At 42.5% G+C, this 15,985-nt stretch overlaps 1 protein-coding gene across 3 annotated transcripts in view; it reads right to left on the bottom strand.

Moving 5' to 3' along the window:
* Nucleotides 1-15,985, bottom strand: part of XPO7 (exportin 7) — a 77,458-nt gene that overhangs the window by 22,522 nt on the left and 38,951 nt on the right. For 2 of the 3 annotated variants that reach the window (XM_084615006.1, XM_084615004.1), the window contains exons 5-12: nucleotides 14,639-14,731; nucleotides 9,960-10,064; nucleotides 7,390-7,555; nucleotides 6,275-6,348; nucleotides 4,029-4,148; nucleotides 2,709-2,855; nucleotides 1,279-1,451; nucleotides 458-651 (exon numbers count right to left, since the gene is read on the bottom strand). In XM_084615006.1, the coding sequence (XP_084471132.1) occupies nucleotides 458-651; nucleotides 1,279-1,451; nucleotides 2,709-2,855; nucleotides 4,029-4,148; nucleotides 6,275-6,348; nucleotides 7,390-7,555; nucleotides 9,960-10,064; nucleotides 14,639-14,731 (1,072 nt within the window). The remainder of the gene's footprint in view (nucleotides 1-457; nucleotides 652-1,278; nucleotides 1,452-2,708; nucleotides 2,856-4,028; nucleotides 4,149-6,274; nucleotides 6,349-7,389; nucleotides 7,556-9,959; nucleotides 10,065-14,638; nucleotides 14,732-15,985) is intronic. The other variant, XM_084615005.1, reaches the window with a different exon arrangement.

Below are 15,985 nucleotides of genomic sequence, written 5' to 3'. Positions count from 1 at the left end.
TTTTGGAAACATTACTGTATGCTCAAAGAGGAGCACTTATTCTCTGAAAGCTCACAAGGCTGATATGACAGATACTCAAGTCCTAATCATCTGAAGTGATAATGATTTAATTACAGCAGTATAGTAAAGCAGCCCAAGGCCCGCCCAGTGTGGATACATTTTTATTGGAGTAACTTTTTCCCAAACGGGACGTGGGGTTATATCTGTGTAACTATAATAGGTAAAAAACCCACCCCTCTAACTGAAATCATTATACCTGTACAAAATCTGTGCATAGACCAGGCTGAATGCCCAAGCCACATGCCCATATCCTCAAGGGACTGCTTGTAGGACTGGATCTCTCCTGATATGATTCCATTAGGAAAACGGGCTTTTGGAGTTGTAGGTTTTTTGTTTTTTTTGGGAAGGGGCAAACTGATCAGGGCTCCCTGGCCACTGTTCTTGGGAGTGCACTCACCTTCCTGCACTGCGATGTCCATGGGGCTGGCAGTGGCGCTCTGTAGCAGCTCCTGGAAAGTCTGGGCCGCCTGGTCAAAGAGCTGTACGAGGAGAGCACAGGTCTTTTCATACTCACACCGACCAATGGTGGACAGCTGATCTAACTGCTGTTGCACAAGGCCAGTGTCGTCTAGTGGATCTTCCAACCCATCTCTGCATGGCGAGAAAACAGCATTATAAAGGAACTTTAATACCAGTGCTAGCCTAACCCACAACACAAGCTTATTTCCATCATGGAAGACCCCTCTCCTAGGCATATGGCTATTTTTAAAATCTGATCATCTTCTGAACCTTTGCCTCTGGTAGCTGTCATGGTGGAGCATTGCACAGACTGACGTAATACAACCAAGTGATCATCAATAGTGTCCTCTTGTTTTATGGGCACAGAACTAACTAATAGAATTGGAAGGGCCATTACAACCTGCAATGAGTAAGTTCTTATTGCAGGCTTAAGACAATATTTGTCCAGGGCTTTAGAACACAGCACTTTACCTGTTTAAAAAATGCCAAGTATTGAGGCATCCGGTTGTCCTTGTGCTTTAGTTTCTTCCATCTAATAAATTAACTTTAATTAAAATATACTACAATATACAAGGATGGCACATCTGATTCTGACATCTCTCCTGAGACACTCCATTGACAACCAAAGCAAAACATCCTGGGGCCAGCGTCAATACTCTATTTGCTTATACATCTAAAGCCAAAGACCCCTGCAAGATTTTCCCTTATGTGCTTCAGGCACTGTGTAGAACTGTTCATGTATCTCTAGGCTTCCCTTACCTCAGTATGATGTGCACAGACTCCAGCCTGGACGTGATGTAAGCTTTCGTGACCTCTGGAGTGTATGTTTCTAGCATATGAGGCTCTGTGGCTTTAACATATGGCACTGATGCTGCCAGCCGCTGCCAAAGGCTTAGCAGATAATGTACGCTGTTCGGTGCAAACTCCCAGTGCTACAGGTACCAAGATAGAAAAAGGAAGAAAGCCAGTGAATTTAGGATCGTGCAGAATGTCACATTTGTCTTGAGCGGCTTGCCAGTGGGAGAGCAGCTATTCAGAGGCTTTACAGGATGCTTTAATGCTTCATTTTCCTATATAGCACTGAATTTAAGTCAGCATCCAAATTCCAGGAGTGCCTAAGGAAGAGAACTGTTCAGCAAAAAAGCCAGAGATACTCCAAAATGACTTTCATGTGATTTAGCCGAGCTGAAGCCTTCAGCTCCCAGTGAAGGTCTGTAAATACAAGCTTGCAGGGTTAGATAGGGAACCTTGGTGCCCTCCCTCAATCCTAGCACCCGTCTTGTTGCTTTCTCGCCTCATTCATCTTAGCATTGGAGTGTAGTGAGGAAAACATACATGGCAGTACAAGAGTCATCATCTGCTGAACTCCATCTCTATCGTGGCTCCCTATGCTCAGTCCCTTCAGTGGTACACACCTTCCACAGCTCAGGGAAAGCCCCAAGAGGAGGACTGTCAAACCGCTGCACTAGACTTTCAATTCTGGAGACCTGGGTTAAAACAGGTTTTTCTTGAAGTCATTTTGGTGGCCTGGTCCAGCCACTGCTGCTGGACTCCTACATAAGAAAACCAATTCTGTCCTAAAGGGAAGTTACACAGCTGCACAGTAATATGCAGAGTTATTGACATTTACATTACATAAAGGCAATACTGAAATTCCCCTGAATTCACAAATCTTAACAACATTTGATATTTCTAAAAACTACACCCCCCCCCAATTGTCTGCAGATCAAGCCTACCAGTTTGCAGTAGTTACCATGGAAGAATTTTTAAAATACCATTTTATTTTGTACAGCGATGTAGTTGTATGCTGCACAGCAGCAGAAAACACAGAGGGAACCTTTGCGTGATATTGATGGTATTAGCAGTAGAACCACCCTCTACACTACATTTTAATAATGGGTTGATACATTACACTAAAATAACCCTGACTCAGCAGTTGCTACTGATTGGACATGGGAAAAACTCCAGAGCTGTAACTACAACCCTCCCCTCATGGGTTTTGCAGCCAGAGTTCATGGTATGGTCAATATTGCACAGCCAGACTCTCCTGTTACAAAGCCTGTGCGGATGCTGCAGTCTTGTTGCCATTGGGCCTGACAAATTGGCATAGCCACTGCAAAGTAAATGCAAGAAGGGGAACTCCTCCACTTTGAGAAGTGCCAACAAGGCCAAATGCAATGAGTTCCCACCTGTAGGCTGGTCACGGTGAAGTTGGCAATAAGTCGGATGACCTCAGGGTAGTTTTCCACCTTCACCAGCTCTCCCAGTTGATAGTTGCTTTTTAATCGAGCCAGCAACCTGCAGAACTCATGGTAATTGTTTGGGTCTGACAAACTCTTGGGGAGGAAGAGAACAAACAGTATGTCAAATCATGAGACAGGTAGCACTGTCTAGTGTTTTTGAGCATAGGAATGGGAGTCTGGAGACCTGGCTTTTATTCCCAACTCTGCCACTGACTCACTGCGTGATTTGGCAAGTTATTTTATCACTCCGTGCCTCAGCTCCCCCATTTCTAAAAAAGGGGTAGGGCTTGCCCACCTCTAAATTGCTTGGAAATCCTTACATGCAAGTGCAAAGTATGATCTCTCAAAGCCACATAGTACAGATCACCGGCTAAAATGAAACCCTACCGTTTATGGCAGGCCTTGGAACATGTCTAATGTCTGGCACCCAAAACACCAGCCTGTAACACACTTAATTCACATTCGCAAACTACACAAGGTTTAAACCACAAGGCTCAAGTATCATTCTCAATAAAAGGAAGGCTTAGCTTCTTCCAACACAGGTAAGTGATATTTAAGTGATTGGGAGCAGGAGACTAGAGGAAAGTAGTTAAAGACGACAGACATTAAAATCATCTAGTCTTTCTTCCTTGGCCAGTGTAAGATTGTTCCCATAAGCATATTTTCAGCAGTTTTGTCCAGTGAAAGTCTCACTTCTCTGTTCTGCAGTGGAGTAAACCCCACCATTAGTCTCCCAAGCCTTACTGATATCAGTGCTGTGAAGTTTACCATATATTTAGCCTAAATTTCATCCCGCTTTGTCTGGTTCTAGCCCTACATACTACACTAAACAATTCTCTTCCATCCCTGGGGTTTACACTTTTTAAACCTTCACCTCTGACCATTATTCTCTCCTTTACCTTTAGTCTCCCACTTAAATGAACTATACATATTTAGTTCAACAAACATTTTAGTTGCTCTTCTCTGATCTCCCATCATCTTCCTCTACATTTTTTTTGTAATGGGCGTGTGACGGGTTCCCCCCAGGGTGGAACTGGGGTACATGCAATCCAATGAGATATTAATGTGTCTCAGATCAAGATTTTTAGAATGATACCTCACAAGGCATACTTTGTACAAAACATATCCTAATTACATGACAGTGGTGAATATTGGCGTGCCAGGTTGAAAGAGGGTCCCCTGACAGAAGAGTAGTTTTTGGAAACAAATGTGGCAATTGCAGTAGAGAAAGAGCACTAAGAAATACCTGGCTTCTGATATGCTCACCTGGGGGTTTTCCAGTATTCGTTTAACGCCATCAACGAGATGAGACAGGAACTTTGCTCTCTCTGCATTGTTAAAAAGGGATCTGCGGACAGAAGCTATCTGGACTAAGCAGGACAAGACCTAAAGGAAGCAAAAGGAATAAAGTGGAAAGATTTTATTCAGACTGAAGGGAATAGTTTGAGGAGTTGCTTCCCTTTCCAGAGAGAGTAGTTCATTCAAGTGTTCACGATACTCCTTAGCAATCAAACTCAGCTGCTATAGTTCAAAGGGTGGTTTTAAAACGAAACTACCTCCAAACATTCTCTCTATGAAAAGAGAAAAATAGGAGACATCCAGTGGAAACAAGCAGGAGGGATTAAGAGACTACATTATACAGGGATCATCTCTCCAGCTTCATGGCTCAATGAACACCCAGCTTTAGGAAGGCCCTTCAAGCCTTAAACTCCATTACTGTGTTACAGTCTCCACTGTGTTGTCATGTGGTGACAGAGAAAAAGGATTTCCCCAAATGGTGAAAGCAAAAATGCAGGTTGCGCCCTCTTATCGGACTCGTGTCATCTGCTATTGTGTGTAAACAAAGGCTGACTTGAAAAATACTGGCAGTGGGAGGAAAGCCTGCCAGCCTCTCCATACAAGAGTTTAACATGGTCTAGGGAAAATATGAGAGAAGGAAGAATGGCAAGATGCACATTTAAGTTAAAGCACTTCCATCTCAGCCTCTATTACATTTAAGCTGAAGGCAGATTTCAAGGATGCAGTTATGCAAATGAATCCATTACCACACTACTCAATGGTATTATGAACTTCAGGAACATTAGAAGCAAATTAATTATAGACTCTTTGCACTGAGGCAAGCCCTGATTCCTGCAACCAGCCGAATAGCTACCTGCTCTGCTGTTAAAGCCCCTCTGGTTCTTGCTTGCTCACACTTTTAATGATCAAAGCTCAGAGCAATTACTGGCTTAATTGTTTTAGATTTCTGCTTAACAGTGACACTTGTTCTTTAACTCTCTCAATTATTTGAGGCTTAAATCTCAGGCTTGGCTAGCACTATATAATGAAGTGACCAGCTCTGTCCTACCTCTCCTAGAAACATCCTTTTGAAGAAAGATCCTCCCTTTTCCAGCCAGTTAAGAAGTGTTTCCATTGCAGCATGCGTCTACGTTAACTAGGAAAAATATTTAGCCCACAGTATTTAAGTGCCTATATAAGCAACTGGTCCAGTTTTACCCCATGCTGAAATATTTAGTGCTTTTAAGGGAAACAATCTACCAATAGGCAAACTATGCAAGTTTCTCCCCTTCCTTCCTTCCTTTCTTTGCCTGTAATGACCAGCACTGGTGATAGCCAATTTTTAAGATTTCTGGAGCAAAGATGTTTAATGCTTTGCTGGGCTTCTCCCTGAACAGCACCTGAAGGGCATTTGCAGATTCTGCTTCCTACCATACCACAGACGCACACAGATCAGAGCAACTTCCAACTGAGAAACATCTTTGGGTGTGACTCTTGCTGACTGGCCAGCATAAGAGAGGTTTCCTAGATTTGAATGCTTTACGCACATTGAGTCCAGCCACAGAGTGAGCAACTCCATGCACTGGCTCACTCTGTTATTGGATCACCTGGTTGCTGGTTGGCAGACAGTATTTTAAAAGAAAACATCCAATCACGTGACTCCGTTACTTGGGCTGATGCTATTGACCCTTTCACCATGTGGTGAAACAGTCTTGTCCAGTGGAAAGAGAATGGGACTAGGGGTCAGGCTCTTGGCTTCTACCTCCAGCTTTGCCGCAGACGTGCTGTGTGATTTTAGGCAAGTCATTTCAACTCTCCGAGTAGCTTTCCCCACCTACAAAATGGTCATACCATCACCTAGCTCCCTCACGGGCAGTTGGGAGGCTTCATTCACTTACAGCACTTTGAGATTCTCAAATGGAAGGGGCAAAAGAAGGGCAGGAGTAGCAGTATTTCATACAAATGAGGACTGCTTCTTAATCCACTCCAAAAACCCCTGGAGGTACCAAAACTATCAACACTAAAGAGCTTGGCACAGCTGCCCTTTGGTCTTTATGGGATAATACTATATTATCAAAATAAGCAACTGTTCTGAACGTATATTTTACATCATTTTAATCAAAAGGCCAATATCTCAGGCTCATATACCAATGAAGTCCTTAGATATGGCTCTCCCTGTGCTGTAAATGCTTTCTGATATTAGGGGTCATAAGAACCATGAACTCTGAACTCACCAGAGGTGAAAACGATGGAGGAATGGAATGATACAGGTCAAAAAACAACTGTAGGGTCGAGGAATCCAAGAATGCTGAAACAGACAGAAAGGAGCACCTTACTGTGGACATCTGCATTATTGCATTCTGTGGAGTACTTTGCTTACAAAGACACTTTTATGCTTGTCTGCCCAAAACTACAAAAGCATGCACATTCTTTATGCTAGAAGAGATTACATTACGGAAATGCTTTCAAAGACTTATAGTGCTATATTCCAGAGCCTCCTCTTCCAGAATACACATATTAAGCTAGAGAAATAGAGCAGGGCATTTAAAAGAAGCAATCTGTGACTGCAGAATGACTGCTAAGGACCAGGAGGAGGTCAAGGATGGACACTGCTCCAGGTGTCCCTAAGCCCTGCCCCTGCCAGAAGCTGGGACTGGATGACAGGGCACATATCACTCAGAGTAGCCCTGTTGTTTTAATTCCTTCTGAAGCATCTGGCACTAGCCACTCTCAGAGACAGGATGCTAGGCTAGACCGACCATTGGTGTGATGCAGTACAACCGTTATATCCTTAAGTGACAAGTGCAGAAGTACTGCCAAGTAGTGCAACATTGTCTTGACAATTGTCTAGTCAGGGAATCCCATTTTTAAAGCGAGTGGCATGAGAGAAGCTCTGGATTTCAGAACTGACAGGGCTCCTTTCTGGCTTCTTTTCTTCCCTTCTACGAGAAGTGTACTGAAAAAAAAATTGAGCGGTCCACACAAGCCAAATTTGTGATTTCTGAAGTTCACATAGCATAGGATTGAAGGGCCAGGAGGAAGGGTGCTTGTGTGCTTTCGGACCAGCCTTTACTAGCAAAAAGAATCACATCTGTAATCAGGTTAGTGGACAACAGGGCTGTACACCTGGTTTCCTGACACATAGGTCTATTTATATACTGTAGACCAGTGCTTCTCAAGCTATCTGATGTGGGGGACCGGCATTTTTCCCCCCAGTGTGCGCGCAGACTGGCAGCTGATGGCTCGCAGACCACCACTTTGAGTAGCACTGTGGTAGACAGAGCCTTGGCCAGCCATTTGGCACACTGAAGAAGGTACGCCTGCTTCCCCTTCCCCCCTGGAGCATTACCTGATCTCCAACTGGTTGGAATCTGCACTGTACAGAGATCATCTGAGGACTCATCTGTTGATGTGCCAATGAAATCAAAGTTCAGGCAATTGTGTGTGAGCTTGAGTAGCTGCATGAGCAGGCCGTGCTGGCTTTCATCATTCAAGTTCAGGTTCTTCCCTGAAGCCTACAGAACACAGTGGATAAAAAGAACAATGCGGTGGCTGAGCCAGGAGCACAATTGCACTTCAACAGGCGGGGACATCCGTAGGTATCACATGCCACCTTCATGACAAGGCTGAGACACCACCTCAGACAACACGCTAAATATCCCTGGTGCCCCATACTTTTACAACAAAGAATCTGTATTTGGCTTTTTAGTCCTTACATAAAGAGGGTGGACAGTGCTTCCTTTTCACTCAGCAACAATGCTTGCCAGCCAGTAATTATTCTGGAAGATCCATCAGATTAGGAAATTTCTCAGTTGGGTAGAACACAGGAAACACACTATCTGGTTGACATGCATTTATCAGCAGAGGCTCCTGTTACTCCATCACACTCTCCGGTAGGGAAACAAGTGCATTCACTATGTTGCACAAACAATCTGGATGAACCCTACTCCAGATTCAAAGCTCTGGGACTAGATACAACGATTCTGAAGCAACACAAGGTGATTAGTGGGTTCATGATGCTAGATCAGCTCATAGCTGTTTTATAGCAGCACATAGGTCTGGAGTCTGGAGACAAACTAGAAGGCCTGTGCTTTGCACATTTGCTCTATGCTTTTCATAGAGAAACTAAACTTCTTCTACCCTAAATCTGCCACAAACTGATCTGGTCAGTTGCAATGGGACCCACTATACTGTTTCACTGATAGTTGGAATTGTCTGCCACAGCCACTCCAGAATGTCTACTAGATGGCATTGTTCTTCAATGACTGCTTAATTGCACTGTTTTATGACAGTGATATAGACATAATCATTAGCTCCTAGCAGCCCAATCCCTTGCTCCCTCCAAGGGAAACCAACTAGAGTCATTGGAGGATCACCCTGGAAACATCTGGTTTTATACACAGGAGCTTGTGCAAGCTGCCAAACAGATAAAGGAATAACTGGGGTAATGGGCATTAGTCACAGGAAAATGAGGACATTAAATAGGATAAAAGAAAACATCACAATTTGTCCTTAAAATTGGGGCATGGGGGCATCCAGGGAAACAAAAGCGGGATGACTGAGAGGTAAAGATACATAAAACTGGAGGCTGTATCCCCAATGAGTCATGTCATTCAAGCCTCCAAGTTTCATTTCATCTTGAGGGACAAATCACAAATAAATCATGCAGGCATATGTCACATACAAGAGTTTTCTAGGTAATATTTTAGTTTTAGTTATGAATCCATGGTAACATTAAAAGGGATAAAGGCAAGATAAACAAATCTTGTTAAACCCAAACTCTTTACCTGTATGACTAGCAGGACTAGAGATTATTCAGTCTGAAAGGTTTTTCCAAGTGAAACTTGTTTTTCACCCTTTATGCAGTTTGTTTACTTTAATACTGCACTCAGTTTGAAGGGTAAAACTAAACTGGTGAATTTCACGCTATTTCTATGCAGTGTTATTTCCCAATTTTCACACACTGGCACAACACTAGTTGTGATCACGGTCCAACGGGATGTTGCCACTTTGAATGGATCTTGGGACCCTGTAGATCCATTTCTTATTTGGAAGAGAAGCCAGGTGTGGAGTCAGGATTTTATCAGTGTAATTTCTTTTCTTACAAAAACATACACAATTGCTATGTTCTTGAATAGAGGTGGTAACAAACTGCCTAAGGCAACTGTCTCTTGCAGAAAAACCTTTGGTAAACCACTGATGCCCTATTCCAAAAAGCACTTGCCTTGGACCTCTGCCTCTAGAATTCACACCAAACTACACATACCTTTTCCTTCTTCACTTTATACCTGGGAAACCACGAATTCAAGGCTCCCTTCAGACTGCATACTCTGGGAAAGGTGGCAGGGCCATTAACCTTCCTTTTGTACAGCTGCTCAGCAGCACAAAGGAATTTTTGCAAGACCTAACAATCCAGACAAGGGCCATGTCTATATTAGAATGTTGTTCCTGCTTTAATTATACCGGTGTAGTAAAAGTGGTACGATTCCTCTTGTGGGAACGCAATTATATCACTATAACAGTGCTTTATACAGGAATAGCTATCCTGGTATGGAATGGGGGAAAATACGCCATCCGAGGGGTTTTCATTTGAAAATTTTAAAAAGGTCATGACATTTCTATCTTTGGTTTGTATTGAACGAAGTGAATACACAAAACCTTAATCAGAGCCTGACTTACCTAATAGGAAAATCAGGCTGTTCTATGACCTTGCCTGTAAATGAACAGCTAAGCACTTCTGCAGTACAGAGATGTTATGAAGTGAAAGGTAGGAATCTAATCTGAAAATCTCCCTAAAGGCAGATGTGTGGAAAACTGCCACATCTAGAAAGAAAGGACTAGTTTCAATGAAGTTACAGCAGGAAGACGTTTACTGCTAAGTTTGATACAGGCATTTGACCAGAACTGCAGTCTCCCTACCTGTTTCAGTAAGTTACACGAAAGCGTGAAGATATCAAATAAAGACGAGTCTCGGAACGAAGAGGCTATTTTCCTGTGCTTGGTCAGGGGATGGGTGGTGTCCGCCTGGGTAGAGACACAAGCGACTTTTAGGACTAGTTTATAGGAAGGCAAGTAGAATTCACAGGAATGTTATTAATAAAACATTAGTGGCACACTAGGGCATTCCTCCCCCATAATTGCATTGCATCAGTTGATTAAACTGAAGGGACGTTCTCCAATTGTATTACAGTCTATTAACATAAAATAATGGTTCCTGTACTGCCATTAACTTTTTATTGAACTGCTAATAAAACTATATTACCTGTCTAGGGTACTAAGTGAGAACAATGTTCCGAAAATGCTTAAACACACAGTTTCATCTCAAGCAAAAACCAAGTTTACTTGAGCTGGTTTTAAAGCAGGATTAAGGGTAAAATTTTCAACAGTACCTAAGTGATTTAGGAGGCTAAAGTCCATTTTCAAAAACAATTTAATTGTTAATGTCTAAGTCATTTTTGAAAATGGAATGTCGGTAAAATTTTTCAGAAGTCCCCAATATCTAGTTTGGGGAACAGTTCTTGACCTACTTAAACTAGATCCACTAAATCATTCCTGATTGCCCCTTACTCTTTCCACTCCCATCTATGAAAATGCTGGCCAGATGCAGAGTCCTCTGTCACCAGCCAATCACAGTCACAGTGAGAGCCAAATGACAAGATACATGGATGAACAGAAAGTTACAAGAAGGCCTTTGCATTGGTGCCACTTTGGATCTGGCCACGTTTGTTTTTAAACCCATGTACAGGACCTGTAGCTGTACGACAATTAAGTATGCCATGTGTGTTAGGAGAAGTAGTAAGTGGATGTTGCTCGATATAGGATACCACAAGCACATATTAATTTGAGAAATGTGCTCTAAACACTGAATATAATACAGTAAACTACAGTATTCGCACCAGAGATTTTTTTAAAATTCTTAATATTGCAAAGCTGCATTAAAATAAATGATCTATTCCCCCAGAGGCCCATGGTGAATTACTTTTTGGTCTGCAAGTAAAATGTTCTTCCCCCACCCTTACAATCACTCATGGTACATGGGAAAAGAAGGCTTAAATGCCTACATAGACACATACTTAACCTGAAACCTCCTCTCCATTCAGAGTTTCATTAACAGACTACTGCTTGTTACCCTCATTCATATACACTACCTGATCACCTTCCATCTTATACAGCCCCCGTTAGTGTAGGATACAAGCACCTCACAACCTTTATTGTATTTATCCTCACAACACCCTCATGAGGCAGGGCAGTGCCATTATCCCCATTGTGCAGATGGGGCATAGAGGCACAGAGAGACAGTCACCCGCCCAAGGGCGCGCACAGTTTGTGGAAGAGGAGAGAATTGAACCTACCTCTCCCCTGTCCCAGGGTAGCACCCTAACCACTAAACGGATCATAGAATCATAGAATATCAGGGTTGGAAGGGACCCCAGAAGGTCATCTAGTCCAACCCCCTGCTCAAAGCAGGACCAATTCCCAGTTAAATCATCCCAGCCAGGGCTTTGTCAAGCCTGACCTTAAAAACCTCTAAGGAAGGAGATTCTACCACCTCCCTAGGTAACGCATTCCAGTGTTTCACCACCCTCTTCGTGAAAAAGTTTTTCCTAATATCCAATCTAAACCTTCCCCACTGCAACTTGAGACCATTACTCCTCGTTCTGTCATCTGCTACCATTGAGAACAGTCTAGAGCCATCCTCTTTGGAACCCCCTTTCAGGTAGTTGAAAGCAGCTATCAAATCCCCCCTCATTCTTCTCTTCTGCAGGCTAAACAATCCCAGCTCCCTCAGCCTCTCCTCATAACTCATGTGTTCCAGTCCCCTAATCATTTTTGTTGCCCTTCGCTGGACTCTCTCCAATTTATCCACATCCTTCTTGAAGTGTGGGGCCCAAAACTGGACACAGTACTCCAGATGAGGCCTCACCAATGTCGAATAGAGGGGAACGATCACGTCCCTTGATCTGCTCGCTATGCCCCTACTTATACATCCCAAAATGCCATTGGCCTTCTTGGCAACAAGGGCACACTGCTGACTCATATCCAGCTTCTCGTCCACAGTCACCCCTAGGTCCTTTTCCGCAGAACTGCTGCCTAGCCATTCGGTCCCTAGTCTGTAGCTGTGCATTGGGTTCTTCCGTCCTAAGTGCAGGACCCTGCACTTATCCTTATTGAACCTCATCAGATTTCTTTTGGCCCAATCCTCCAATTTGTCTAGGTCCTTCTGTATCCTATCCCTCCCCTCCAGCGTATCTACCACTCCTCCCAGTTTAGTATCATCCGCAAATTTGCTGAGGGTGCAGTCCACACCATCCTCCAGATCATTTATGAAGATATTGAACAAAACCGGCCCCAGGACCGACCCTTGGGATATTCCTCTCATTGGATATTCCTCTCATCTCTCGCCTATCAGTTATCTATTAGAGGAGGTCTGGAAAACAGGCATCCTGTATTCTCTGCATGCCCATTGCTGATCTCATGCACTTTTTGTAAGAGTCAGGATTTGCTTCACTGTTGCTGGTAAGTTTCCCAGCTCTCCAGTGTTGTGCCACAAGCCAGTTGGCTCACCCTCTCCCTATACTCGAGAAGGCAATATTTCAGTACGTGTATTGTTTGTACAGATCTTTGGGACAAAGAAAATGCTAGATTAGTGTAGATATTTTTATATACAAAAAAGTTACCACAAATTCACTTTAAGAAAAAGACCCATACAAGTTACATGGTAATGAATCTGAAATTTATATAGTTATGAAACCCCAAATAAATCACCATCCACTGTATTTGGCACATACCAACACAGTGACTGCTTGCAAGTGAGCGTGCTTTTAGCAATGCAAGTGGTGGCAATTTCAGGAAGATGTCTTTAACCCAAAGTGTATTTAGATAGTATTTTGTGGTAGAATTATTCTCTTACATATTTAAACACGAGATTCATGAATTATGGCCAAAATTTTCTAGCTTTGTTGCCTACAGCTAGGGATTTAAATATGGATTTAGGAAACAACTGGTGACAGAACTTTTCTGTTGATCCCCTCTCCTGTTAGGTGTTAGAACCCTGCAGGGAGATGCTGATCAATATATACTGATTCACTGTGTCTTGCAGGCTTGTTATTTTTGCCCTTATTATTAGGGAGGTGGGAGTGGTTCTCTGGGCACAGGGAACAAAGGTCTGAGGCAGAGAGGTCTCCTGCAGGGAAACTGTAGAAGCATCCAAGGCGGAGGAGAAAGTCCTGCCACAAGTTTACAGTTACTTTGTTGTCTGAGTAACCAATGAAGCCAAATCCCAAGAAGTGAGGTAAATTTGGACTAAACACAATGGGTGGGAATAGATTCTGTTCAGAGCAGGGTGGGAGCTTGCAGGCTCCTAAACAAAAAAAGTGTCCTGATTTTTAGAGAAGCTGAACTTCACTGACTTCAGTGAGAGCGGTGGGTGCTTTGCACAGCTTTAGACATCAAAATGGGAAATTTCTGGCCTATATTGCCTGTACCTAACAGACTGCAAACAATCATTTTTAATTAAGTTATTCAACGCCATGGTAGAATTTCTCAGTTTCAAAGCCTGGGTTGTTTTCAAGTGTTTGCACATGTATTAGCAAAAGCAAAGTTAGTGTCCATATTAATGAGAATTTAAAAGGCTAAAACAAAACTAATTAGTATTGGTCCTCTCAGCAAAAGTCTAGATAATCTCTCTCATCTAAACTAGAAGGGTCCCCAAGGAAAACTGCTCCTTGGGGTGACTGGTGGCAGTCTGACATGCACTAGTAAAATCTGTCTGAAGGAGTCACAGCTAGAAAATAAATTGGGCTTTAGGAGTGTATGATTATTTCCTTCATGCTTAGATTTGACCAATTAATGTCTCTAGTCCCCAGCTTTTCAAATAAATACCAGAGAGGAAGCAAGATCTAGCAGAAATTGGACCATGGGCCTGAAAGACAAGAACTCCAGAATCCTAGTCCTGCTTATGCCACTAATTCAAATGTAGACTTGGTCAAGTTACTTATCCTCTGTGTCCCTTTTTGCCCTGTCAGTCCCTCCCTCCTCCCCGCCCAAAAAACAACCCCAAAACAAAACCAAAAAAGTGTATGAAATAGGATCACTTGGTATTTGTAAGGCACACTGAACATGCTACATGCTATGTATTCGCAAAGGAACTCAAAATATTTACCAGATTTGTTATGTTTATACTCTATATTTATATCCCCATGAAGAAGTTATTGGAATGATTGACAATGCAAAAAGGGTTGTGAATTTTTTTAAAAATGAGAATGCACAAAGTTAAAAAAATGCATAGGAATGGAGGACAAAAGATGCTAATGATGCTTTGCTAATTCATGCTATGGGGCTTTATCCTTACAGGCAAGATTGTACTGGGCAGGAACCCATTTGCTATTTTAGTGTTGCTTCATTTTTATCATAGAGCATTACATCCAGGTACTGGAGAAGATAAGATGCTAAGAGCAGGAGATGGCAAAGAAATCCTTAGATCAGAAGAAATATCAATATCTTACCGCAAAAGCGCATGATAGCAAAAAAATAAAAATCAGCACACAAACACACACACACACAGCAGAACAATACAAATGAGAAAATTGGACACTTACTTCATTGAAGAAGGCTGTAGCACTTACTTGATTAATTTCATTCGTTAGCTGAGACAGAATTGTCACTCCTATGATGCAGTGTTCTACGCTATCCTGATGAGAGAGATTGGAGGGAAGAAGAGGAGGAATTAGCAGTGTCAGGTTGTTCTCGCCAGTTTTCACTGTAATTCTGAAGTCCTTCTGCCATGCAGAAGGAAGTACTTGCACACTGTAAATAAGATATATTTGGCTAGGTATGCAATGTCCTCGTAGAACAGTGACTGGAAAATGTTCAAGCACAATGTGTTTAAAAACCCAGGAGTTCTATATTTAGATGCATTTAAAAAAAATTCATATTATTTACAATTTGATATGTTTGCCAGACTTCTCAGCAGCTAACAATTTCTATGGAGTGCTCAAACAAAAATACACATGTTATTTAATGGCTCATCTATCTATCTATTCTAAATCACATTTTTGGTGCCTACTTACCCCTGATTCTTCAAAGATTTACATATGTGTTTACTTTCAAGTATTTAGTTCCACTGAAATCAATGGTAAAGTTAAGTAAGTGCATAAATCTTTGCAGGACTGAGACCTTAGCTATCATGAAAGCTGCCAGCTGACAGCTCTGAAAACTGAAGTCTTAGAGCCACAGAACTCCTGCAGCATGAGAAGTGGCAATTAAAATTTCCCCAACCACCACCCAATCAATATCTCACTCCTGACAATGAGGCCCCACCTCTAGCAGTCAAGGGAGTTCATTCTCCACAGCCCTTACAGTCTTTGGCAGTCTTGATACAAAACACCTGCTCACTGGGAAGGAGACTTTACATACCAACTAACTTCACATACAAGAGCTACCCTGGTCTCTTCTTTTGCCACAAGGAGTTCCCTTCCTGTAACTGGATGGGGCTCCCCAGCTCCACTTTGGTTAGCACCCGCCTGCACTAACTGTCCCAATTTCTTCTCTCATCCGAGACTAAGTTCATCCCCTTTGCAGGAGTCTAAACACACTGCAGACTTGGTGGGGAAGAGACTACAATCATAGGCCTCTGTTTTGAACAATGATCTCAAGCATTAACATGATACTATGCGGCTGTATAGCCAGGAATCTTTGCTGAACTCATGACCGATAACCAAATACAGTCTTCAACATGCCTTAGGAGATGGAGTTGAGAGAAAAGCAACAGGATTGTCTCAAAAAGCTAGAAATCGTTTGAGCCGTTTATGGAAAGGTGTAACACTTCGGCATTGTAATATTTTCTAGATATCACTTTTTAAATTTTACGATCCTCACACTCATCATACTATTCTACTGTCTATCCAAATAAATAAATCCCACCATCACAATATAAGAGTCCCACT

Source organism: Lepidochelys olivacea (genome assembly GCF_965140295.1).
Source record: "Lepidochelys olivacea isolate rLepOli2 genome assembly, chromosome: 26".
In the NCBI taxonomy this organism is placed as follows: Eukaryota; Metazoa; Chordata; order Testudines; family Cheloniidae; genus Lepidochelys; species Lepidochelys olivacea.
The sequence above is the reverse complement of the archived record's forward strand: the minus strand, read 5'-3'. Positions and strand labels throughout refer to the sequence as shown.